The following is a 25936-nucleotide window of genomic DNA, read 5'->3' as shown; positions in this document are numbered from 1 at the left end:
ATTTTCTTCATGTTGCTCGGACACATCAACTTCTTAAGTCTAAGACTTTAAGACTGTTGTTCTCTCTGTCTGAAACATTGTCTCTTCCAACTTTTCACATGGCTTACCTCTCACTATTTTAATCTTTTCCATAACTTTCTGGAGTATTTCCCCACCACTTGTTGTACTACTATTAATACATCACATTCCTTTAATTTCTTTGCAGTATTCATCACCATGTAAGTTAACTTGTTTATGTATTTATTTAGATGTTTGATTAGGGATGTTATTTAGACACAAAATATGAAGTAGACAAAAGATTCAGGCTGGAGACTTATAGTTAGAAATCACCAAGATATAGATGGTGTGGATAGTACCAAAAACTTTTTGAATAGAGTGTTTGTGCTAAAGCCAGGTTGGAGAATGAAGAGTGGGATGTGAAGAATTTGAGAAAAGCAAAGTCTTCTGTGGCATTTCAGAGGAGAAAGGGACAGGTGCATTAGTAGCTGGAAGGAGAGTTGGGATTTGAAGTTTTTTTGTTTTGTTTTTTATAAGATATGTGATACTTGAAGAGATTTAAGTGTGGGTGTGGAGTTTCAGAAGAGAGGGAGATCTTAAATATTTCAGAGATAGAAGGAAAAGTAGATAGGTGTGTACCTATTTTGGAAAACAGGAATTTGAGAAAATTTTGTCTGCGTGCTGAGCATAAGCAGGTAGATGGGACTGAGTGGTTTGAAATAGTACTTGAAAGTTAATTAGGAAGACGGCTGGCAGAATCAGAGCACCAGTACTGGCACCAGCCTACCCAGTGGTGTGACTTTTTCCAGCATGGCTTTTTTCCTCTAGATTCAGTCTAGATCAAAGCAGATAAACTTTTTTCTCTAGATTGGGGATTTTCCAGGGAGTTCCATGAAAAGGCAGAGGGGCAGGTGAGTTCAGAGGATCGACAGGTATGTTTGTGAAATGAGGTAGTATGGCGTCTGAAGTTGACTAAGAAGGGCTAATGAATTGGTAAAGAATGGTGACTGTGAGGTCCAAGATGCATAGACCGTGTATATTTTGTTTACCATTGCATGTTTGGTGATCTTTTGCACATAGCAAGTACTAAGGAAATCTTTGACAAGTGAAGGAGTGCTTAATTTCTTTTCTCTATAGATTCTTTAAAAAACTGTTTTTTTCTCAAATGTTTGGGAGTGATGATGATTAGTATAAATTACTTTTTTCTGTTCTTTTCAGGCCAAATAGAATAATGAGACTTCGTTTCAATCATTTTGCTACAGAGTGTAGTTGGGACCATTTATATGTTTATGACGGGGACTCAATTTATGCACCCCTAGTTGCTGCCTTTAGGTAAGCTCAGTCATATAAATAATAATTAACCATTATTTGATTTCTGAATTCATGTATCTCCTAGACTGTATTCTCACTGGATTCACCTTTTTATCACTTAAAACGTTTTCATGGAAAGAGTACTAGTTATGGAGTCCTGTCGGTTGTGTGCTAGTCCTGACTTCGTTGCCTGTAACTACTGGGTAACTTTGCGGGGCAAAATACTCTCTTTTTAGTTTCCTGATCTGTAAAACTGTGATAGTAGTATCAAGTTTACCTACTTCTTGTGGTGGTGGTGAAGTATACATCTGAAAATGTTTTGTAATATATTGACTAATAATATTTCTGTTAAAAAATGAAATCAGGAATCATGTTCATTTTGATCCTTGTTGTGTTCCTCATTGCATAAGCATTCAGGAATTATTTGTTGTATTCATATGTAGTTGTGTGTATGTGTGATATGTAATTATGTAAATACCTTAACATGGGTGAGGAAAAAGTTCTGAAAGAATATACATAAATGAGCAGTGGTTATCTGTGAATAATGAGAAGAATTCCAGTTATGTGTTGTGATTTTTTTTTCAGAAAGTATATTTTGTGTTTATAGTTAAACAGTTTAACACCAAATATATGGGGTATTCTGAATTGTTTTGGCATTTTACTTTTTATCAACAGTCAATAGCTGTGTTATTTATCATATTTTTGACCACGTGTGAATTCAAAACTGGTCTAGTTTTCTTCCTTTTACTCTACAGAGGATTTTTAAAATATGTTTTCTGAAATGCATATCCTTAGAGAGTCATGGAGAAGGCAATGGCACCCCACTCCAGTGCTCTTGCCTGGAAAATCCCGTGGACGGAGGAGCCTGGTAGGCTGCAATTCATGGGGTCGCGAGGAGTTGGACACAACTGAGCGACTTCACTTTCACTTTTCACTTTCATGCGTTGGAGAAGGAAATGGCAACCCCCTCCAGTGTTCTTGCCTGGAGAATCCCAGGGATGGGAGAGCCTGGTGGGCTGCTGTCTATAGGGTCGCACAGAGTCAGACACGACTGAAGCAACTTAGCAGCAGCAGCACCAGAGAGTCATAGTTGTCAGTTTTTCATTTACAACTGACTTTCTTGATTTCTTCCCCTCAAATATTTTAGTTCTCTGACTTTAAAAGAAATCAATTTAACAATATTTTTTGTATTCCTCACGTGGGGCTGGTTGATGTCTCATATGAATGAGGAGATAACAGAAGGCGAGAAGCCAAACACGAGAAGGCAAAGGACAGATGAGGTCAGAGGACTAATGTACCCTTGTATTTCTCCACTCCCTTTGGCTTAGAAATCTCTCCAATATATCTTTGAACTGAGAACCAAGGTCATTTTCTGGGTTTCAGAGATTCACTTAGAGGACCAAAGAACAGGGTGGATAGGCTATGCTGCTGCTGCTAAGTCACTTCAGTCGTATCCTACTCTGTGCGACCCCATAGACGGCAGCCCACCAGGCTTCCCCGTCCCTGAGATTCTCCAGGCAAGAACACTGGAGTGGGTTGCCATTTCCTTCTCCAATGCACGAAAGTGAAAAGTGAAGGTGAAGTCGCTCAGTTGTGTCCGACTCCTAGCGACCCCATGGACTGCAGCCCACCAGGCTCCTCCGTCCATGGGATTTTCCAGGCAAAAGTACTGGAGTGGGGTACCATTGAGGATTGGCCACATGTTGGACTATCTATATTTATCCCAGAATTTGACTCATACCTTGTATTATAGCAAGAAGCACACCAAACTTTAACATAGGCACAAAAACTATTATATCTATAGTATGATGCTGTCATGATAATAGTATATGTTGAACATGTTGAAGGTTCACTTGGTAACTGCATTTGTTAATTAAAATTCATGGAGTCCCTTCTGTGTGCCAGGCACTTTGAATGAGCTTGCCAGTAGCTCTGTGGGAACATTGCCAAGTGGGTTTCCATAACCATATAGTTCACCTGACTGTGTATTTAATGAGCAGACATGTGAACCAGTAGCAGCAACAAATAAACAGAAGGGTATAACTGTTTTAGTCATTGACTTTTGAGAGAAGCCAAAGTAAATGTACAGACAACAGGAGGATTTTTAAGTTTCTATTAAAAAGTTTATTTACTGACAGGTATAAAGTAATTATTGATTGTGTTAAAATTTAACTTATGACATATTTGAGTGTGCATCTTCTAAAATCATAGTGAGGCAATGTATGTTTAATAATTGAAATTTCCCTGAAACACAGACTCTTGAAGCACTGATATACCGAAGAATGTGAAAATAACTGTTAGTCATAAGGCACTTTCACAAAGATGGGATGCTGAGGAGTGCCTTTGGGTCAGGAGGACTTTGGGTAGAGGAATCAATCCAGTGTAATGTGCTGTGGGGACCAGAACAGAGTGAGCTTGGAGGCAGATTGTTAAGCCAAATAAAGAAAAGGAGAGCCACACAGGATTCAGAAGATGTGGACTTCTAATCTGAGTTCTGCCCACATCTCTTCATGAGTCTGAACAGGTCATTTAAGTGCTCTGCTCCTCAGCTTCTGAAGCCTGAACAGAAGGTGGTGTACTGTGTTTTCACTGGGTGCATCCCAAACCGTCAAGTTGAGCTGGATACTGAACTGGTTGATTACATTTATCTTTTATATGTTGAAGTTCTGAATAAAGTTTGTTTAACAGAGTTCCACTGCTTGGCAAGTTTGAGAACCACTGGAGCAACTCTCATCCAGTTGTACAACATTATGATTTTGTGGTGCATTCACGTCAACAAATGTGAAAGCGTAGCACCTGTGTGGAACACCTGCCAGCTCTGCTCATATCTTTTGGGAAGAAGACGCAGAGGTGGTAGTGATGATGCAGCAGGGAGAGTAGTTTTCCTCTCTGAGAACATTTTTATTCCTTTTAGAAGTTTTTGTTGTTGTTTTTAAGAAAGTCAAATACTGAGGAGGCAGTTGTTTAGACTGTGATGAAGAGCTGTTAGAGGAAGTCTTGTGAAAGCGGGAGTCAGTCTTTGTGTCCAACACTGTGTTGAAATCATGGTCAGACTGTGGCAAGTCAAATCTCTTTTGTGACTGTAGATCTTCCTTCACCAGTCAGAAGTATAGATGTTGTCTGGCCCATCCCCTGGCTCCTATCCCTGACTTTAAGAATCTGGCTTACCTTCCACATCTGCCTGTCCTTGAGTGTAGTGTTTTATAAGTAGACGGGTGTGTCAGACTGAGGATTACTGGGACTTCCCTGGGGGCCCAGTGGTTAAGAATCTGCCTTCCAATGCAGGGGACGTGGGTTTGATCCCTGGTCAGGAAACTAAAATCTCACATGCCTCGGGGCAGCTAAGCCTGCACACCACAACTAGAAAGAAGCCCATGCGCCACAACAAAGAGCCAAAGTGCAGCAACTAAGACCTGACACAGCAAAAGAAATAAACTAATAAATATTTTTAAAAAAGAACAACAACAACTGAGGATTACTAGTAAACTTACACAGTGTAGTTGGCAAAGTCAGGTTGTGCCCTAGGTGTGTTTAGAGAGTCCATGTCTGTCTGGGACAGTTATGTTGAATTAAGACAGTATCTTTAGTTCAGCGATTTTCAAAAATGGTTCTGAACAGTGATACTCTGTGTTTAAAATACAAGATTATGAAGAACCCCAGGGCAAGCAGTTCTTGATTCTCAAGTTGAACTGCTGGCTACAGCCTAAGCTGAGTCTGCAGTTATTCACCTGCCTAGGGGCAGGGGACAGGGAGGTGGAGGCAGCTCTGGGTCACAGTTGAATGGCCCACCTGCACCATCACTTTCTCACCCACACACTTTCTATTGCCTTGCACACTGGGTTGATGTTTGTATTCCTTTTTTCTTTAAAAGTTTATTTTTGTCATGAAAGTGAAAGTTGCTCAGTCATGTCCAGTTCTTTGCTGTATAGTCCATGGAATTCTCCAGGCTAGAATATTGGAGTGGGTAGCCTTTCCCTTCTCTAGGGGATTTTCCCAACCCAGGGATCGAACCCATGTCTCCCACATTGCAGGTGGATTCTTTATCAGCTGAGCCACAAGGGAAGCCCAGGAATACTGGAGTGGGCAGCCTATCCCTTCTCCAGGAGATCTTCCTGACCCAGGAATTGAACTGAGGTCTCCTGCATTGCGGGTGGATTCTTTACCAACTGAGCTATCAGGGAAGCCCCTATTTTTTGGTCATAAACCAATTTTATTTTCACACTGGAGGAAAGCACATTCCAAAACTGTCACAGTTTCAAGTTGTTGAAGTGAAAAGAAGCAAATGCCTGAGTCTCTCTGACCGTAGGGAAGCTGATCCCCATCAGCAATGTGGTCATCTAGTCCCTCTCCTTCTGTGGCTCTCCATCCTTTCTCCCACCACCCATTCAGTCATTCGTTCTATACATGTCCCCACTGTATAAATAATAAGTACTAGAAGCCATCTGTTACTGGGCACCCACTAGTGTGAGACACTATTTAAACACTTCACTTGCTTTAATAGTTTGATTCTCGTTACTTGGTTGTGAGGTAGATAGAATTTCTTTCATTGTGCTTTTGAGGAAGCTAAGGCTCAGAGATGTTAACAACATGTCTAGGCTTTTGGAACGAGAATCAGAGTTCACATCTCTGTGATCTTAAAATTCATACAAGAATAACAGAGTGTCCAACTTGTGACTGAAGCCCCCAGTCTTTTCCTGTGTCAGTGTTTGTTATGCCAAGGTTGCTTTTGACTTGCCTTTTTCTGGGTAATCCTACTCGTTCAAGTACTTATCTCTCAGTGTTTTAGAGTTCTGGGGTATAAAACTGATGAAAGTATGGTGATGGTTGAAACCTTCATTTAGATCTGTGATCAAATGTCAGTTCTTCCAAGAGTCCTTCCCTAAATGCCCTTTCTAAAGTAGCACTTTCTGCTCTTTTACTGTTTTATTTCCATGTATAGCCTTTACCTCTGCCTGACATTATGTATACACACCTGTGGGCCAGGCATAGGGGACTGATTATCTAGGCTTATTTATTCTTTCTCTGAGAGGTGAACTCCAGTAAGGGCAGAGACGTCTTCACTGTACCTAGAACAGTGGCTTACTTGTAGTAAGTACTTAGTATTTGTCAGTTGAATACATAGTAGAAAATGCTTCACTATTTTGCAACCCCTAGAGCACCTTCAGAGAAGGCAATGGCAACCCACTCCAGTACTCTTGCCTAGAAAAATCCCATGGGCAGAGGAGCCTGGTAGGCTGCAGTCCATGGGGTTGCACAGAGTCGGACATGACTGAGTGACTTCACTTTCACTTTTCACTTTCATGCATTGGAGAAGGAAATGGCAACCCACTCCAGTGTTCTTGCCTGGAGAATCCCAGGGACGGGGGAGCCTGGTGGGCTGCTGTCTCTGGGGTTGCACAGAGTCGGACATGACTGAGTGACTTCACTTTCACTTTTCACTTTCATGCATTGGAGAAGGAAATGGCAACCCACTCCAGTGTTCTTGCCTGGAGAATCCCAGGGACGGGGGAGCCTGGTGGGCTGCTGTCTCTGGGGTTGCACAGAGTCGGACATGACTGAGTGACTTCACTTTCACTTTTCACTTTCATGCATTGGAGAAGGAAATGGCAACCCACTCCAGTGTTCTTGCCTGGAGAATCCCAGGGACGGGGGAGCCTGGTGGGCTGCCGTCTATGGGGTCGCACAGAGTCGGACACGACTGAAACGACTTAGCAGCAGTAGCAGCAGCAGAGCACTTTCAGGGTCATTGGTTTCCTAGAGTTCTGCCTTTATATTAAAAACTTGTTGAATAAACATCCTATCCCTTCTTCCTCCTCACACCCTGCTTATATGCTCTTCCATTCATTTTTATATGCACTTATTAAATACACGTAAATGTACACATACACTAGGCCTGTTGTCTTAATGCTTGTTTTTTTTTTTTTTCCTACTCATCAGAATGGCTTGATGAGTGCCTTGTTAGTCCCAGAGACCTCCATGTATGTAATGACTCATTCATCCAGCTCCTGAATGACCATTTATGTGGTTTCAACCTGTTCTCATTCTGAATAGTGCTATAGTGAGGATTCTTATGTATTTGTCTTTGTGTACATGAGTAAGTGTTTCTTCTACTAAGAAATAGAATTATTAGGTCATAATGAATGAGCATTTAAGACAGTCGTAGACTCCAAAATGTGTGCTCTAGGAAAGAAAAGAAGCCAGCATGTCTGGGGTCAAGTGAGTGAAAGGAAGAAAGTACAGATCTTCTTTAGCTTATGATGGGATTACATCCTGATAAACCCATTCTAGGCTGACAGTATTTTAATACATTTAATACATCTCACCTATTGAACAACATCGCTTAGCCTCGCCCACTTTAAATGTGCTAAGAACACTTATATTAGCCTGTAGTTGGGAAAGTCATCTAACACAAAGCCTATTTTATAATTAATGTTGACTATCTCATGTAATTTATTGATACGGTACTGAAAGTGATAAGCAGAATGGTTGTCTGGGTACAGAGTAATTGTTTACCCTTGTGATCATGTGACTGACTGAGGGCTGCAGCTCTGTGCCAGTGCCTAGCACCGTGAAAGAGTATCATACAGCATATCACTAGCCTGGGAGGAAGTCAAAATTCAAAATTCTAAGTACAGTTTCTACTGAAAATGAGTTCCTTTTGTACCATTGTAAGTCAAAAAATTATAGTCAAAAGATTTTAAATTGAACCATCCATAAGTTGGGGACCATCTGTAACAGATGAGATGTTTGTTCATGGGATGGGGTTGTGTGTGGAACAGATTACACAGGGCCTGATAAGGAGTTAGGCTTTTTCTGAATGAGATTATGGTGGTACTGAATGATAACTGGGCAAAAGATATGAGCATATGAAGAAAAGCAAAAGATGGAAAGTAAACATAGGAAAAATCAAACTCAGGAGCATAAGAGAAGCTCAAACCAATAGTTAAAAAGATCACTTTCATATATTAAACTAGCCAAGCTAAATATGCAGATGACACCACCCTTAGGGCAGAAAGTGAAGAAGAACTAAAGAGCCTCTTGATGAAAGTGAAAGAGGAGAGTGAAAAAGTTGGCTTAAAGCTCAACATTCAGAAAACTAAGATCATGGCATCCGATCCCATCACTTCATGGCAAATAGATGTCAGACTTTATTTTTTTGGGCTCCAAAATCACTGCAGATGGTGATTGTAGCCATGAAATTAAAAGACGCTTACTCCTTGGAAGGAAAGTTATGACCAACCTAGACAGCATATTAAAAAGCAGAGACATTACTTTGCCAACAAAGGTCCGTCTAGTCAAGGCTATAGTTTTTCCAGTGGTCATGTCTGGATGTGAGAGTTGGACTGTGAAGAAAGCTGAGCACCGAAGAATTGATGGTTTTGAACTGTGGTGTTGGAGAAGACTCTTGAGAGTCCCTTGGACTGCAAGGAGATTCAACCAGTCCATCCTAAAGATCAGTCCTGGTGTTCACTGGAAGGACTGATGTTGAAGCTGAAACTCCTATACTTTGGCCACCTGATGTGAAGAGCTGACTCATGGAAAAGACCCTGGTGCTGGGAAAGATTGAGGGCAGGAGGAGAAGGGGACGACAGAGGATGAGATAGTTGTATGGCATCACCGACTTGATGGATGTGGGTTTGGGTGGATTCCAGGAGTTCTTGATGGACAAGGAGGCCTGGCGTGCTGCGGTTCATGGGGTCGCAAAGAGTCAGACACAACTGAGCAACTGAACTGAACCAAATCCTTGTTGTTGTCAGGATGAGGTGTCTTGGTGGGATTTCGAGTCAGCATCTCTCTTCTGGAAAGCAAGTTGGTATATGAATTGAGAGCTTTAAAACCGTCATTTAGACCCTTAGACTCAGTAGTTCTTTCTCTTTACAAAGACCCAACAGATACTATTGTGTGCTGAGCTCTGAGTAAGTTTCTAAAAGCTCTGAGGGAGTTAGAGACGTAGAAAGATTATGGACTATTACTTAGAAAAATAGAATATAAGGTGTAATATGGCATCAGTTAGGCAAATAAAATACATCAGAATGCTAATAGTATTGGGATTATGGGTGTTTGTATATCAGACTGTTATTTCTATTTTTACTTTTCATGTCTTTCGTGGTATATGTTTAGTATCCATCAGCTAATAGTTTGTTACATTCTGTGATTGTAGAGGTTTACTCAGTTTTTCAGAGGAATATTATAAAAAATTTTACTAAGAAAAGAATAGGGTCACTGATTTCAAATCTCATTAGAAATACACCCTAGAATAGAGGAAAGCCCAGCAAAAGATTCAGATCTGTTCCTGTGCGTTTATCATAGGAATTTACCTTTCTTCCTAGAAGTGACTTTTCAAATTACAAGAGTGAAATCCGGTTGGACTTGTGTCCATCACCATATGATGTGTCTCTTCTCGTGCTTCCCTTGATAAGACACGTGTTTTCATTTCAGCGGCCTCATTGTTCCTGAGAGAGACGGCAATGAGACTGTCCCAGAGGTTGTCGCCACATCAGGTTATGCCCTGCTGCATTTTTTTAGTGATGCTGCTTATAACTTGACTGGATTTAATATCACTTACAAGTAAGATATTTAAGTTTAATATTTGTGATTTTTTCAGAAGACTGTACACTTTGTTTTAACAATAATAATGACTAACATATATTGAAGGTTTATAGTGTGCCAGGCATTGTGCTGGCAGTTTGCATGAATTTTCTCATTTAAAGTTCTTTTAAAAACCAGATACAGGCACTGTTTTTCTACTTTTATAAATGAAGAAACTGGCAGGAAAAGGTAAAGTAAATTGTCAAAGTTGTGGGACAGCAGTTGCAACCTAGGTCTTGCTGCTGTTGAGTTTCTTCTGAAAAAGAGGGGCTTCTCCATTCCCGCTAATGGATAAAAACATCGGAGGAATTGGCTAAGTGCAATTTAACAAACATTAGTAGTTTTCATGTACTAAGAGGTTGGCCTGTTGATGACAAAGGAAATGTAGACCACAGACTCTGAGCAGCTTTTGGAATTTGTTGTGGTAGGAGAGAGGCTCACTCTGTCTTTTCCCTTTTTTCCTCCTAATGTTTATTTTCGTAAGTATTTAAATTCATAAAATTTCATAGGCAGTGGGATCTGTGATAAGAACTTCTGTGACCCACAAAACCTAAAATGCATATTATTTGGCCTTTTACATAATATATTTGACAACTCCTGGTATAGCTAATGACCCCCCTGTGTAACCTTTATTCTAGGTTCTTTTTCTTGCACATTTTCTCAGGATCTCAGTAAACTTTCAAGACTGTTTAAAGCTGTCCTTATCTTGATTAGTATGGTGATTCAGTTTTTTAGGTACCCAAGGTTTGTGACTTGGCAGCCTGGGCAGCTCATCACAAGCCTGGGCTTGAAAAGTAGGCATGTGCGTTTATTGTGTTAAATTATAACATAGATTATAAAAATACTGAATACAGACACTTTCAAAATTTTATTATAGATGTATCATGAACTGACATTTGGGTGTAGGCATGAATGTTACACCCAGATAGTAAAGAATCTTCCTGCATTGCCGGAGACCTGGGTTCAATCCCTGGGTTGGGAAGATCCCCTGGAGAAGGGAATGGCAACCCACTCCAGTATTCTTGCCTGGAGAATCCCAGGGACAGAGGAGCCTGGTGGTCTATAGTCCATGGGGTTGCAGAGAGTCAGACATGACTGAGCGACTAACATTTTCACTTTCTTCATGAATGTTAACTGGGCTTCTCTGGTAGAATCAGTTAAGAATCCACTGGGAATGCAAGAGACCCCGTTCGATTCCTGGGTTGGGAAGATCCCTTAGAGAAGGAATAGGCTACCCATTCCAGTATTCTTGGGCTTCCTTGGTGGCTCAGACAGTAAAGAATCAGCCTGCAATGCAGGAGACCTGGGTTCGATCCCTGGGTTGGGAAGATCTCCTGGAGGAGGGCATGGCAACCCACTCCAGTACTCTTGCCAGGAGAATCCCCATGGACAGAGGAGTTGATACAGTCCATGGGGTCGCAAAGAGTCAGACACAGGTGAGCGACTAAACACAGCACAGCACATGAATGTTAATTAGCTTGTTTTTGTAATTGATTCCTGATTTTCTGACATGCTTTGCTAAAAAAAAAATTTTAAGTTCCTTACACTCTTATAGTATCTTCTAATCCTGTTATCTCCCCTTTTTAAAATCTGAATTATGTCTTTTCAAAGTGTTGTCAATATAATTAAGTCATGTTGCTATGCAACACAACTCATGTGTTGAGTTAAACTGCCCTTCTCTTTTCTCCTATGTGAGATAGGTAGGTTAGCTTACTAAGAAATTTACAATACACCTGTGCAATAATCTTAAACAAATTCTGTAAACTTTCAGAGACAATCCAGAGGAATGAGGATGGTAGTGTATTGTTGTTAGTTTGTTTTTTCCTTTTCTTGTCCAGACTTGTAAGCATGCATTTGGCAGTTGTATAATGCTTATCATTTGTGGGCTAGCTTGTCTCTTTTTTATGAGAATACAACAGATTTAATTTTATTTTATTACTTGCCTAGCTCTGCAGGGTTGAGTGACCCCATTTAGGCTGAATGGTAAGTACTACAATTATACTTGTGAGTAAACTGGCTAGATAGTGAGATTTCTTAAGCCTTATGTAGGAGGAAGTTCTGCTAAATTAATCAGTGTTGCTTTGTGTTGATTTAATTTCCATCCTCTATTTTTATAGTTTTGACATGTGTCCAAATAATTGCTCAGGCCGAGGAGAATGTAAGATCAGTAATAGCAGCAACACTGTTCAATGTGAATGTTCTGAAAACTGGAAAGGTGAAGCATGTGACATTCCTCACTGTGTAAATAACTGTGGTTTTCCTCATCGAGGCATCTGCAATTCAAGTGATGTCAGAGGATGCTCCTGCTTCTCAGAGTGGCAAGGTAGGAATGTCTTTCTTTTTTTTTTTTCTTTTAATCCACAGAATGTTTCTAGCTTAATAAATCGTAGATTCACTTTGTTCCTAGTATCTGTAACATTTATATTAATCAAATATCAGGAGGCATTTAAGTTTTCATATCTCTTTATTCAACTTCTTACAAATCTTTGAATTTCATAAATGTATGGTTGTGGTCTCTTTATAGAGTTTTGAAACACTTTAATATTCTTCACAGTTCATTCATGAATTTAAAGAACTTGGTCTCAGCCATAAGACATAGCAGAGACCCAAGCTGAGATGTGGGACAAGAGCTGACAATAATGGTCTCTCCACAGAAACTTTCAATGAATTTACAGAAAATTGGAGTTTGTTATGCAGTAGAATCCTAAAGTAGTCAGTTAGTACAGATAAAGATTATTAAACAACCCCTTTAGCAAATTCTTCAAGGAGTAGGTGATTAACAGCTGTTTCTGATTTAGTTATTTATGTTTTATACATTTACTCCTTTCTCAGAACACTTTTATTTTGAATTTCCAGAACCATGCTTGTTTAAATGCTTTAGCTTATTCAGTTTGGCTTATGTTGAGGAGTTAAACAATTGAAGTATTTGACTAACTTCCAATTTGCTGGAGCAGAAACCACACCTCTCAGAAATGGAGTTTCTTGATTTTCCAGGAAATGGATAGTTTATAACACATTCAGGACTAGTCTTTACATTTTAGCTCTATAAAGTTTTTCATTTGAATTAATAATTCCTTTGTCTACTCTTTCCTCTGAGAGCTGCTTAGCAAGTATTTCATTACTAAAAAACCCTAACCTGGATATGGTCAGGTCTTCAGTAGAAAGTGTGTGATTTTAAATTTTATTAGAGATTATCCTTGGTCACTAGCCTTGAGTAAATTGAAAGTGCAAATTAAAGGGATTTGTCTGATATTTATAAAGGAAAGACTATAAGTATTCTTTAGATATTTATTTAGATGATTAAAACTTGAAATGAAGTAATTTCCTATTTTTGGCCATGCTGCACGGCATGTGGGATCTTAGTTCCCTAACCTGTGCCCACTGCAGTAGAAGGGTGGAGCCCTAACATCAGGACCACCAGGGGATTCACGAAATGCAGTAATTTGAAAGCTGCATTTTGTAAAGCTAATTTGTTATGTTTTGTTAGGTCCTGGATGTTCAGTTCCTGTACCAGCTAACCAGTCATTTTGGACACGAGAGGAATATTCTGACCTAAAGCTCCCCAGAGCCTCTCACAAAGCTGTGGTCAATGGAAATATAATGTGGGTTGTTGGCGGATATATGTTCAACCACTCAGATTACAACATGGTTCTAGCGTAAGTTGTTTTAAACATTTTTATAAGAAGCTTAGTTTTCCATTTTGAAGATAGTTAAAATAGAGATAAGTAAAAAGAAAAGAAATCATCAGTAATTGCATTCCTGAAGAAAATCTCTGTTAGTATTTTGGCAGTTCTATTCTAGACTTTTGGGGACATATTCTTAGATTTTTGAAAAAGGGAGTCCAAAAGAATTCATTGTTGTAATAAGGAGTAATTCATCTTTTCCATATACTGTCTCATAATTTGCTTCAGGTGCATGTAGTAAATTCTTGATAAATAAGGGATTGCTTTACCTTTTAATTTAATAAGCATTTCTGTAGGTTAAGTGACTTGAATTTATAATTTACTAGGGGGAAATTATGTCATTCTCTAATATTTCCCAGGGTTCAAGGTCAGTTTACTGGTTCCATGCTGCTCATCCTGAAGGGAGAATATATTTTCACAATGGAATTAGCTATGGAGATTGACTTTGAGTAGAAATTTATAACTAGTTCCTTGTGCTGATTTTGCACCCTGGAAACTTTTCCTAAACATTTTCTGCTAATGAATGTTGTAAAAAATCAGCATCTATTCTTTAAGGAATCCCCCAAACAGTCATTAAAAATTAAAACACAGAGGGCTTCCCTGATGGCTCAGTGGTGAAGAAGCCACCTGCCAATGCAGGAGACACAGGTTCAATCCCTGATCCAGGAAGATCCCACATGCCACAGAACAGCTAAGCCTGTGTGCCACAACTACTGAGCCTGTGCTCTACAGTTGTGCAGCCCAGGAGGCACAACTGCTGAAGCTTGCACAGCCTAGAGACTGTGCTCTGCATAAAGAGAAGCCACTGCAGTGAGAAGCCCATGCATTGTAAGTAAAAAGTAGCCCCCATTCTCCACAAGTAGAGAAAAGCCTGTGCAGTAACAGAGACCCAGCATAGCCAAAAGTAAGTAAAAAAATAAAAAAAACACAAAACAACTAAGACACAGGGGCAGCATCTATGACAAAAGGAATCTACTCAAATGGATGGAGTTAAGCCATTGACAGGTATAAGACCAGTGTGCTGTCAGTATCTTTGTAACAGTAAGCAGAGGGGAGCAGTGGGCCCACCAACAGTAAACCTAAAAACCCACTGGGAAACTCAGCAAGCTGCTTTGAGAACAGCAACTGTAATTGGGAAGATGTTGCATATTCTAGTAGGGGAATGAGCTCAAGGGATCTGTAGTAGGATCTGAAGAGGCTGAAGCAGATTCTGACTTATTAACTCTCAAAATGAACTAGTCGAAGACTCTGTAGGAGAAAGCCCCAAACTGAGGAAATGCTGCTGGAAATAGAATTCACATCAAACAGGACAGAGACAGCCTAGGATAAGTTCAAAAACGTCCAGATAACAGTCTGGGAAGGGAACAGAGCCAGGAGACCTCAGCAAGTGCGGTGCAGGATAGTTGGACAGTACAGTACAACAGAAGAGGAGCTAGAGAGCTGAGAAATTAAGAAAAACTAGCTAAATAAAATTTCTCCTATAAGAGTTCAGGAAAAAGTAATTTTACTTAAAGTTCAGCAACAGAAAAATATCAAGGTCAAATTTCATGGAAAGTTATTACAGAAAAGAAGAGAATAAGTAGAATAACACCCCTTCAAACATATAAGCATAATAGAAAAATATATTCACAAAACTGATAAATATTATAACTTAATATTCCAAAATAAGCTAAAATACAAGAAAATTATAAAAGACATTAAAGAACAATATAACCAGAACTAGAACATTTCAGAAAGGAGATGATAGAAGTTAGGAAAGAATTTTAAAATAATTTCAGAATTAAAGACAAACTTAGAAGGAACACACAGAGTAAACACAGCAGATAACTCTTTTAGAAATAGAATATGAAAAAGGAAATTTTTTAAAATCACAAATAAATGAAGATCGTTTTGCCCTGTTCTTTGTATGGTAAGTACAGTTAAAAGCCCTGACATTTTATATAAAACAACATACAAACTTAAGGAAAACTCTGAAGAAGGCAGTCTTACCAAGAACCAAAGAATGGCGTAATGGTAAGTTCCAAGGATTTTCCTTTTGTTTTGTATTTTCTCAGCCTTGATGTTGAAAAAATCAGCAGTCTGGAAATGTTAATAGGTACAAGCTGAAAAAACCCAAGAAAACCCTGTTTTCTCTAGCATGAGGACCAGGAAAGGGGCAGTTTAGCAAGACAGAAAACTTTTAGATAATAACCATTCTACCCTCGGAGAAGGCAATGGCACCCCACTCCAGCACTCTTGCCTGGAAAATCCCATGAACGGAGGAGCCTGGTGGGCCACAGACCATGGGGTCGCTAAGAGTCAGACAAGATTCAGCGACTTCACTTTCACTTTAATGCATTGGAGAAGGAAATGGCAACCCACTCCAGTGTTCTTGCCTGGAGAATCCCAGGGACGGGGGAGCCTCGTGGGCTGCCGTTTATGGGGTCGCACAGAGTCGGACACGACTGAAGCGACTTAGCAGCATTCTACCCTATCCAAATACCATAGAGAGAACTATGGCCTCACCCATATCCCTGCCTGGAAAGTGTAAGTGTAGAGTCTAAATTTCCACTTAATGCTAGGAGATAGTGAGGTGCTCCAACCACCCCTCTCCATCCTACCAAGGTAGGGTTAAAGAAGGCCAGTTAGAGAGCTGGGACTTTCTGCACCAGGCATTAATGAGGTCTCCCTGACTCCTGTGACATCAGTGGAGTCATTGTGGGGATTTCTACCCCGGCCTGGCAGTAATAGCAAGAATGAGTGGACCTTCGGTCTCTCCCCTGGGGTGGTGTCAGAGGAGGCCTGCTGTAACAGGAGATTTAAATAAGATCCAAAGTCTTACGTCATCATACCCCAAATGTTCAGATTTCAGTTGAAAGTCATTTGACATGCTAAGAGCCAGGAAAATCTCAATTTGAATGAAAAAAGACAATCAAGAGATACTAATACCAAGGTGACACATATATTAGACTTATCTGACAAAGATTTTAAAGCAGCCATTATATAAAATGCTTCAACAGTTCTCTCAGCAATAGAAAGGAGAGGACAGAGGAAAGAATCAGTGAACTTGAAGGTAGAACAGTAGAAATTCCTTAATCAGAACAACACAGAGAAAATAGAACATTTTAAAAAATGAACAGAATTGCAGAGACTTGTGGATTGTAACAAAATATTTTAACATTTCTGTCACCAGAGGAGCCCTGGAAGAAGAGGAGGAACTGGGTGTGTCTGAAGAAGTATTTGAAGAAATAACAGTTGCCCAAGTTTGGCAAAAGATACGAATATACAGATGGAGAAGGAAATGGCAACCCACTCCAGTATTCTTGCTTGCAACACTCCTTGGACAGAGGAGTCTGGCAGGCTACAGTCCATGGGGTCACAAAGAGTTGGCCATGACTAAGTGACTAAGCACATGAATGTACAGATTCAAGAGAAATGGCAATAATTCCTGACTCCTACAGGAGTTTATGCTTCATTAATTCTTTCACATTCCCTCTCTCATACTCCTGCTCAGCTGTCATATTATCTTTTCATTTTTTAGATCTCTACCACATTTTCTCCTATTTTCCTTCTGAGCTAGTGGCCTTGTTTCCCATTTCAGCTTTGAAAGATAAAGATTACCTTACTGGTTTATATTGTTCACTTGTCCCCCTCCCCTTTCGGTCATACTCAGCTTTATCTCTTCTTGTGATATCTATGAATACATTCCATGCTATTTTTTTATGATTATTTGTTGTTGTTTAGTGACTAAGTCATGTTTGACTCTTTGCAACCTCGTGGACTCAAGCATGCAAGGTTCCTCCGTCCTCTACTATCTCCCTGAGTTTGCTCGAATTCATGTCCATTGAGTCATTGATGCTATCTAACCATCTCATCCTCTGCTGCCCCCTTCTCCTTTTGTCTTCAATCTTTCCCAGCCTCAGGATCTTTTCCAGTGAGTCTCATCTTTGTATCAGATGGCCAAAGTGTTGGAGCTTCAACTTCAGCATCAGTCCTTCCAATGAATATTCATAGTTGATTTCCTTACGGAAGGAGGTTTGTAACATTGTACAGGAGGCAGTGACCAAAATCATCCCAAAGAAAAAGAAATGCAAGAAGGCAAAGTGGTTTTCTGAGGAGGCTTTACAAATAGTTGAGGAAAGAAGAGAAGCAAAAGACAAGGGAGAATGGGAAATATACACCCAACTGAATGTAGAGTTCCAGAGAATACCAAGGAGAGATAAGAAGGCTTTCTTAAATGAACATTGCAAAGAATAGAAGAAAACAAGAGAATGGAAAAGACCAGAGTTCTCTTCAAGAAAATTGGAGATATCAAAGGAACATTTCATACAAGGATGGGCACAATAAAGGACAGAAATGGTATGGACCTAACAGAAGCAGAAGTGATTAAGAAGAGGTGGCAAGAATACACAGAACTGTATAAGAAAGGTCTTAATGAGCTGGATAATCATGATGGTGTGGTCACTCACCTAGAGCTGGACAACTTAGAGTGTGAAGTCAAGGGGGCCTTAGGAAACATTATTACCAAAAAAAAAAGCTAGTGGAGGTCATGGAATTCCAGCTCAGCTATTTAAAATCCTAAAAGATGATGCTGTTAAAGTGTTGCACTCAATTTGTCAGCAAATTTGGAAAATTCAGTAGTGACCACAGGACTGGAAAAGGTCAGTTTTCATTCTAATCCCAAAGAAGGGCGATGCCAAAGAATGTTCGAACTATCATACAGTTATGCTCATTTCACATGCTTGCAAGGTTAGGCTCAAAATCCTTTAAGCTAGGCAGTAGCAGTATGTGAACCAAGAACTTCCAGGTGAACAAAGTGAGTTTCAGAAAGGCAGGTGAACCAGAGATCAAATTGCTAACATTCGTTGGATCATAGAGAAAGCAAGGGAATTTCAGAAAAAAGTCTACTTCTGCTTCATTGACTATGCTAACGCCTTTGACTGTGTGACAGCAAATTGTGAGAAATTCTTAAAGAGATGAGAGTTCCAGACCATCTTACCTGTCACCTGAGAAACCTGTATGTGGGTCAAGAAGCAACAGTTAGAACCATACGTGGAACAACTGACTGGTTCAAAATTGGGAAAGGAGTATGACAAGGCTGTATATTGTCACCCTGTTTATTTAACTTCTGGGCAGAGTACATCATATGAAATCCTGGGCTGGAGAATCATAAGCTGGAATCAAGATTGCTGGAAGAAATATCAACAACCTCAGATATGCAGATGATACCAGTCTAGTGGCAGAAAGTGAAGAGAAACTAAAGAGCCTCTTGATGAGGGTGAAAGAGGAGAGTGAAAAAGTTGGCTTGAAACTCAACATTAAAAAAAACTAAGATCATGGCATTTGTTTCCATCACTCCATGGCAAATAGAAGGGGGGAAAAGTGGAAGCAGTGATAGATACTATATTTGGGGTTCCAGAATCACTGCAGATGGTGATTGCACCCATGAGATTAAAAGACACTTGCTCCTTGGAAGGAAGGATATGACAAACCTATGTGTTAAAAAGCGGAGACATCATTTGCCGACAAAGGTCCGTAGAGTCAAAGCTGAGGTTCTTCTAGTAGTCATGTGTGGATGTGAAAGTTGGACCATAAAGAAGACTGAATGCCAAAAAATTGATGCTTTCGAATAGTGGTGCTTGAGAAGACTCTTTAGAGTTCCTTGGACTGCAAGATCAAACCAGTCAATCTGAAAGGAAGTCAACCCTGAATATTCATTGGAAGGACTGTTGCTAAAGCTCCAATCCTTTGGCCACCTGATGCAAAGAGCTGACTCATTTGAAAAGACTCTGATGCCGGGGAAAATTGAAGGCAAAAGGAGAAAAGGGCAGCAGAAGATGAGATGTTTAGGTAGTTTCATCGACTCAGTGGACATGAGTTTGAGCAAACTCTGGGAGTCAGTGAAGGATAGAGAAATTTGCAGCCCATGGGGGTTACAAAGATTCGGACATGACTTAGCAGCGGAACCACAACAGCATCTTTGCTCATTTTTCTGTCTTCTGTTTCTGTCCAGTGGACAGTTTCTGTTTTGGCCATGACGAACATGTTCAGTGTTTGCACTGTCATGTCTCACTGTTATGTCTCTATCCACATGTTTTTGAGCACTTGAAATGTGGCTAGTGTGACTAAGGAATGGATTTTAAATTTTCAGGTCTTAGTCCTCAGCTTACTTGATCTTTCACCAATATTTAATATGACTAGTCTCTCCCTCTTTTAAACAGTTTCTTCACTTTGTTTTCAGAACTGTACATTTCCTTGATGTTGGTTTTTTTTTTTTCCTAACTGTTCATTCCTTCTCAACCTCCTTAGCTGGTTCCTCTTCAGCTGACTAACTTCTAAATGAGGATGTGCATGAGGGCTCAGCCCTCTTGGTCCCCTTGGTGAGTGAGTGTGTTTATTCTCTCTGTGATCTTATGTTATATCTTGGCCTTTATGCTGGTGACTTTCAAGTTTATATCTGCTTCCTAGATTTGTCTCATGTTCCCATATCTCTACCTTTATTTGACCTCTCAGTCTTTGGCTGCCCAATAGGCATCTTAAACGCCATGCATCCCAAAGTGATCTTTCTTCCAAGCCTTTTCTTGCCCCAGAAGTCCCTATCTCAGTAAATGACCAGTCTATTCTTCTATTTGCTTAAGCCCCCAAATTTTGTAGTTATCCTTGACTTCTTGTTTTTTCACACTCCATTCAGTATATGTTTAGTTATCTCTTGCTGTATAAATTGCCACAAACTTAGAAGATTAAAACAACACACATCATTACCTCATAGTATCTGCTGGTTAGGGGTCTAGGTGTGGCTTAACTGCAGTCAAGGTGTTCCCTGGCCTGTGTTCTAATTTAGGAGTTCAACTGGGGAGAAATCCACTTCTAAGCTCATTCAAGTTGTTGGCAGAATCCATTTCCTGGTGGTTGTAAGACTAAGGGCCCTGACTTCTTCCTGTTTGTCAACTGGAGGTCACCTCATAGTTCCTGGAGGCTACCCAGACTTCCTTATCACTAGGATTTTCCCAATAGTAAAATGAAGTAAGGCTGCTTACCAGGCCACAAGGAGAGTCTTGACTGAGCCTGCTAGCAGGATAGAGGTCATGAAAATGACATCTCATCATCTTTGCCATATTCTGTTGGTTAGAAGCAAATCATGGATCCTGCTCACATGAACATGAGAAGGCAGGGCTCATGAGGCCCACCCTAGTGTCTGTCTGCCACAGTATGTCAGCAGGTCTTGTCAGTCCTACCCTTAAAATCTATCCCTAATCTAACCACTTCTTACTACTTCTAGTACTGCCACCCTGAGAAGTAAAGGTAAAGATAGGAAAATGATCGTGCCTTCCATTTTATACTAGATATTATGAAAGTCGTATATTCTACCATTTATGTGATTGTTAGTACATCTGCCTGACATCATCTTCACTTGAAGCAAGAAATCTGGGAGTTTTGATATTTCCTCTCCTTCATCTCCTTTTAACATTAATCTCTTATCCAGCCCATCAATTCTGTCACCAAATACAGGCCTATTCATTCTTTTCTCTCTAAGACCAGCTTGTCAGTGTCTCATCTAGGCTTCAGCAGTATGTTCCTATCAAGTCTGTCTGCTTTCATTCATTCCTCTTAATCCATTTTCTAAATATCAACTAGAATGCTTTTTTAAGGGTATGCATTTTATCATTTATGGCCTTCTTAAAACCTTTCAGTGGCTTCCCATGGGATTTAATGATCCTACCTGATGTGACCACTGCTTACCTTCTGATACCCAGTTTGTTCCCCTCCTGCCACCACCAACTCTCCTTCCTTACCTAAAACTCCTTACTTACAGTTGCTGTTCCCTCTATCTAGACTGTTCCTGCCATTGTACCTCACGGCTATTTTCTTTTACCCTTTACATACCCTGTCAGTTAACTGTGCCGTAATGAGATCCTCCCTGATAAGCCAGTTCAGACAGGTGCTCCTTGTTTTCTTTCATATTTCTCATTTCCTTTAGAGCAGTGTTCATAATTTTTAATTCTACTTTAATTCTACTAATATGACCATTGTTGTACTTGCTCGTTTTCTGCCTTTTCTACCTTGTGTTTTCCAGGATTAGAGACCTTGTTTATTCACTCAATTTGGCTTAGTGGATAGAATGTGCTCAAGTAATTATTTATCAAGTGAATGAGAGATTAAATGAATTATCTGTTTCCTTCACAAATATTTGTTCTTAGAAATATTTTTGTCACCTGTTACTTTTATTTGACTGGTAAACCTCATGAGCCACATTTATTTTTTAATTTTAATTTAATTTATTATTTTGAGGATATTAGTTTATTGCTTACAGATTACAATGGGTGATTATAATTTGTAAGCAATACAAGCTTCATCCCCATCTATAGCTTTATCTGGTACCATAATTCAACTTAGATGTATTGCATAGGATATACCAACAGTTATGTTAATAACCAAAAACCTCCATGACTTTGCTTGGGTGACTTTTTAACAGTGAATTCCAGGTCACAACATAGTAACTGTCAGTTCAGCTACACAAGGTTTCTGAAGACAATGGCTTCTCTACCCAAGCAGGTTGTGAATAAATTTCAAATGGAACCAAGCATCACCCTGAAATAATTCTGGCTTCATACCACTGGGGTTGTTTACCAAAATGGCTTAAGAGAAGACTAACTTTGCACAGCACATTTTTAATAAAAAAGACACATTTATTCAGCATTATGATCAAACTATTACATTTAGCAATCAACAGCATGGGTGCAAAAAATCTACATTAAAACCCTTTGTTGGAATGCTTTATGCTTTCCATGGAACAGAAATTGAAATAACCTGTTAAACAGGTAGTCGCAAGTACAGACCTCGAGTTTTTCACCCATACACATGAGTGTTATCTAAAACATATCTTCTTCGTAGCAGCTGGGCCCTGCCACCACTGTACTTGACCCAGTTCACAAATCTGGTATAACCTGTAGCTTCCCTGTCACTTCTCTGGCTCTCTTCTGCTAAGCTTTGTTTCCTGGCAGTAATTAAAACCTTCTGCAACCTTGTGCCACTGCCATAGCTACTGCTGCTGTTGGAACCACCATGTCATCTTAGTTTCATGGTTTGGCTAAGTATTGGCCTCCACCACCACAGGGGCCAGAACTTCTACCTCCAGTTTCCTCCTTTCATGGGTCCAAAACTTGAAGATTGACTATTGTAATTGCCAAAATCATTACAGCCTCCACCACCTCCAGAATTGCTTCCGTCATTACCAAATCCATTATAACTGTCCCCACATCCATCATATCTACCACCACCATGAGGTTCCACAAAGCCATCTTGACCACTGAAGTTTCCTCCACAACCAAAGTTGTCATTCACATTACCAAAGTTTCCAAAGCCGCTTCAGCCTCTTTTGTTTGATGAAGCACTAGCTTAGGTAGGGCTTTCCTTACATCACAGTTATGGCCATTCACTTTGTGGTATTTCTGAACAGCAATCTTGTCTATGGAGTCATAGTCATCATAGGTTACGAAAACAAAAGCCTCTCTTTTGCCACTGCCTCAGTCAGTCATGACCTACGTTTTCCCCTACTGTTCAAGATAATCTCTTAGATGATATTCTTCAGTGTCTTCATTAATGCCACCAACAAAAATCTTTTTCATAGTTGAATGGGCACCAGGACTTTGAAAATCTTCTGTTGAGTTCCACATCGAAGTTCCCTCTTTGGTCACACATCTTTCCCACCCACGTTGTGGCCTTGCATTCATGGCTGCATCCACCTCCTCCACAGTGACATACGTGATGAACGTGCAGCCTCTGGAGCACTTGGTGTTTGGATCCCCCATTGCCACACAGTCTGTGAGCATTCCCTGTTGCCCAGAATGACTCCTCAGACTCACATCTGGTTTTTTTTTTTTTAAACTCAAACCTGTGATGAAGATCTTCCATAATTTTCCAGCTCTTTGGGAGACTCTGGATTTAGACATGACGGCAGTGGAGGAGGGAGACTTTAACAATGCCTACTTGGCATTGTCCATGGGCAGAAAGGAGTAATTAACAAATATACCTCCACACTTATTCTTTAGATTTTTAGCATGTTTTCTACTTGTAATTGATCAAAACGTGATTTTACAGCTTTATGTATTTTGTGTAAATACTAATATAGTTTCAGATAAATTTTTACTGACTCATGAAAAGTAAATATAATGACACCTTTGAGAAGAAATATTTCTGGAACTTTAGATCATAAATTTGATTATCATCGATACTCTTCGATAAGTATATTTAAGGAATTACCCTCACTCTGTTTTCTCTATGACCCTATTAACCCAAAACTTTGTTACATTAAAAAACAGTTCCTACTTTATGTCACCCAAGGGTCCTCTTGCAAAACAGATGGCCTTGGTCTTCTGGTTTAAGATTTCCAATTGAAACTTCATCACTGAATTTCCTTTCATTGAGCAAAAAGTGTTTGTTGTTGCTGTTTTTGAAGTTAAAAAAAAAAATTAGAAATTGAGCAACTAGGTAAGGAGTATCACCTGATCCAATAACAGGCACATAGGAACAGTAAGACTGACTCCTTCTTTACCCCACAGAAACCATACAGGTGAAATTCTGAGAGTTAACACTATAATAGCCCCAAATCTAGAAAGAAGCAGACTGATTGGGTATCACTGTGGGTTTTCTTTCTTTCTTTTTTTTTTTAAACCCTTTTAACTGAATAGTAGAAGTAGTTGATGAGAAGGATCAGGTAAAAGAGTGGGGAAATTGATTAAGTGGCTGACCCTACCCAGAAGTCAGAGCTTCTGTGTAATTTGGATATCCCAAAGTTTGAGGAAGAACACTTAAACAAAATCTCAGAGGCAAGTAGACTTTGGAAATATTATTCTAATAGACTGAACACACCACCCACATCTGAGCCCCAACATTTCTTTAGACTTTCAGAGAAGGGGATAGAACATAAAATGCCAACTCTCACACTAAAACTAGGATGGAAAGATTAACTTGTCTTAGATACAGTGGAAAAAGGAAAAATCACACATACTTTGGAAATGTAATATCTGGAGAGCAATCTGAGTCTAACCGCAGCAAGATGAAAGAAATGACATTGTAGCAAATGCAAATGTCTATGGTGAAAAAAGTAAAAAGGAAAGAACACAGCATATAAAACTGACAAGAATTGATCATAGAGGAAGAGTAAACTTGAAAGCAGAAGATTTCTTCCTACTGCTTTGTGCTATGAATCAAAATAATGAGAATCTGAATTCAGAAAACAAGCTGGAAGAGAAGATAATAGTAACAAAATGAGATGAAATTAGAGGTTACACATGTAAAGAAATACAAATAAATTACATACAGCAAGACCTAGAATTAAAATTGAACTGCTGACACCTCAATAGACATGATTCCTGTGAATACAGATAAAGTTAATTAGAGGAAAGCAAAGATACATGGGAGACAGAAGATCCAATATAATATAGATAGTTGCTGTGACTGAAGAAAAGAACCTAACAGGACAGGTGGATTGAAACAGCACGAGATGTTTCAGAAAGAATTTTATAATTGTTCACTGATAAGACCTAATTTGATCAAGTTATTAGGTGGGAAGCCTCAGGTAGTTCTTTGCCTCCTTCTGGCTGAGATCATGTTCAGTCTCTGCAGAGTGTATCCTGTGGTCTTTGGATGGCTAGAAACGGAGATTGAAATACCAGGCCACTGGGAGGGGCAGAGTGTGTGCCCTGTGGCAGGATGAGCATTGTGTTACCAGCCATCAGGGAGGAGTTTGTGAGAGAAATGGCTGTACCTTTATGGAAGACACCTATTTCTGAATTCCTGAGGTTTGTCTTTGCTTAACTGCATGTCCAGGTCTTAGAACTAGTTATTGAATATTCCTTTATCTTGGACTCAGCTCCCATAAGAAGGAGCATTTGTTTAGTACATGGTGTTTCTTACATTTTATTGCATCAGCATTATTCTTGTCTTATGTTTGGTTTTCTGTGTTGTGAAAAGAGTGACAACTTGTTATGTGTCTTTGGCAGTTCCTCTTAACCAGATTATAGGGACCTGCCAGCACCTTAGTGTCTCTGACCAGCTATTGGGCTGACATGTTGACTGAGGAAAAGTAACACGCATTAAGATACAGATTGAGCACCTTCCATGTCACTTGAAAGAGACATGGATTGGGTCATGTGGAGACTTGTTTCTGTGCTCTCACCATTTCCTTCTGTTTTTGTGCTCCTCTCTTTCAAACTTGAGCATAAGATATATATGTGTTTTTCAGAAGTCATGCTAGTTCTTCTCAGGAAGCGCTTTGTGGATTGCCATAAAGGTTGCAGTAGTATGCAGTCCATTTTGTTAAAAACATTTACCCAGATGCTTTTAAATTATTTATACCATAAGTAAAGTATGGTACT

General features: G+C 39.7%; 1 protein-coding gene and 1 pseudogene across 1 annotated transcript in view; one reads left to right on the top strand and one right to left on the bottom strand.

Annotated features, from left to right (window-relative positions):
* ATRN (attractin) overlaps positions 1–25936 on the top strand; it is a 191025-nt gene that overhangs the window by 61188 nt on the left and 103901 nt on the right. Inside the window, exons 4-7 of the mRNA XM_010836630.1 lie at positions 1216–1329; positions 9748–9876; positions 12015–12220; positions 13385–13553. Coding sequence (XP_010834932.1) covers positions 1216–1329; positions 9748–9876; positions 12015–12220; positions 13385–13553 — 618 coding nt within the window. The remainder of the gene's footprint in view (positions 1–1215; positions 1330–9747; positions 9877–12014; positions 12221–13384; positions 13554–25936) is intronic.
* LOC104986058 lies at positions 22307–25930 on the bottom strand (annotated as a pseudogene).

This window comes from Bison bison, unplaced genomic scaffold (genome assembly GCF_000754665.1).
Source record: "Bison bison bison isolate TAMUID 2011002044 unplaced genomic scaffold, Bison_UMD1.0 scf7180017864063, whole genome shotgun sequence".
NCBI lineage: Eukaryota > Metazoa > Chordata > Mammalia > Artiodactyla > Bovidae > Bison > Bison bison.
Note: the sequence above shows the minus strand (reverse complement) of the source record. Positions and strands in the feature narration are given on the sequence as shown.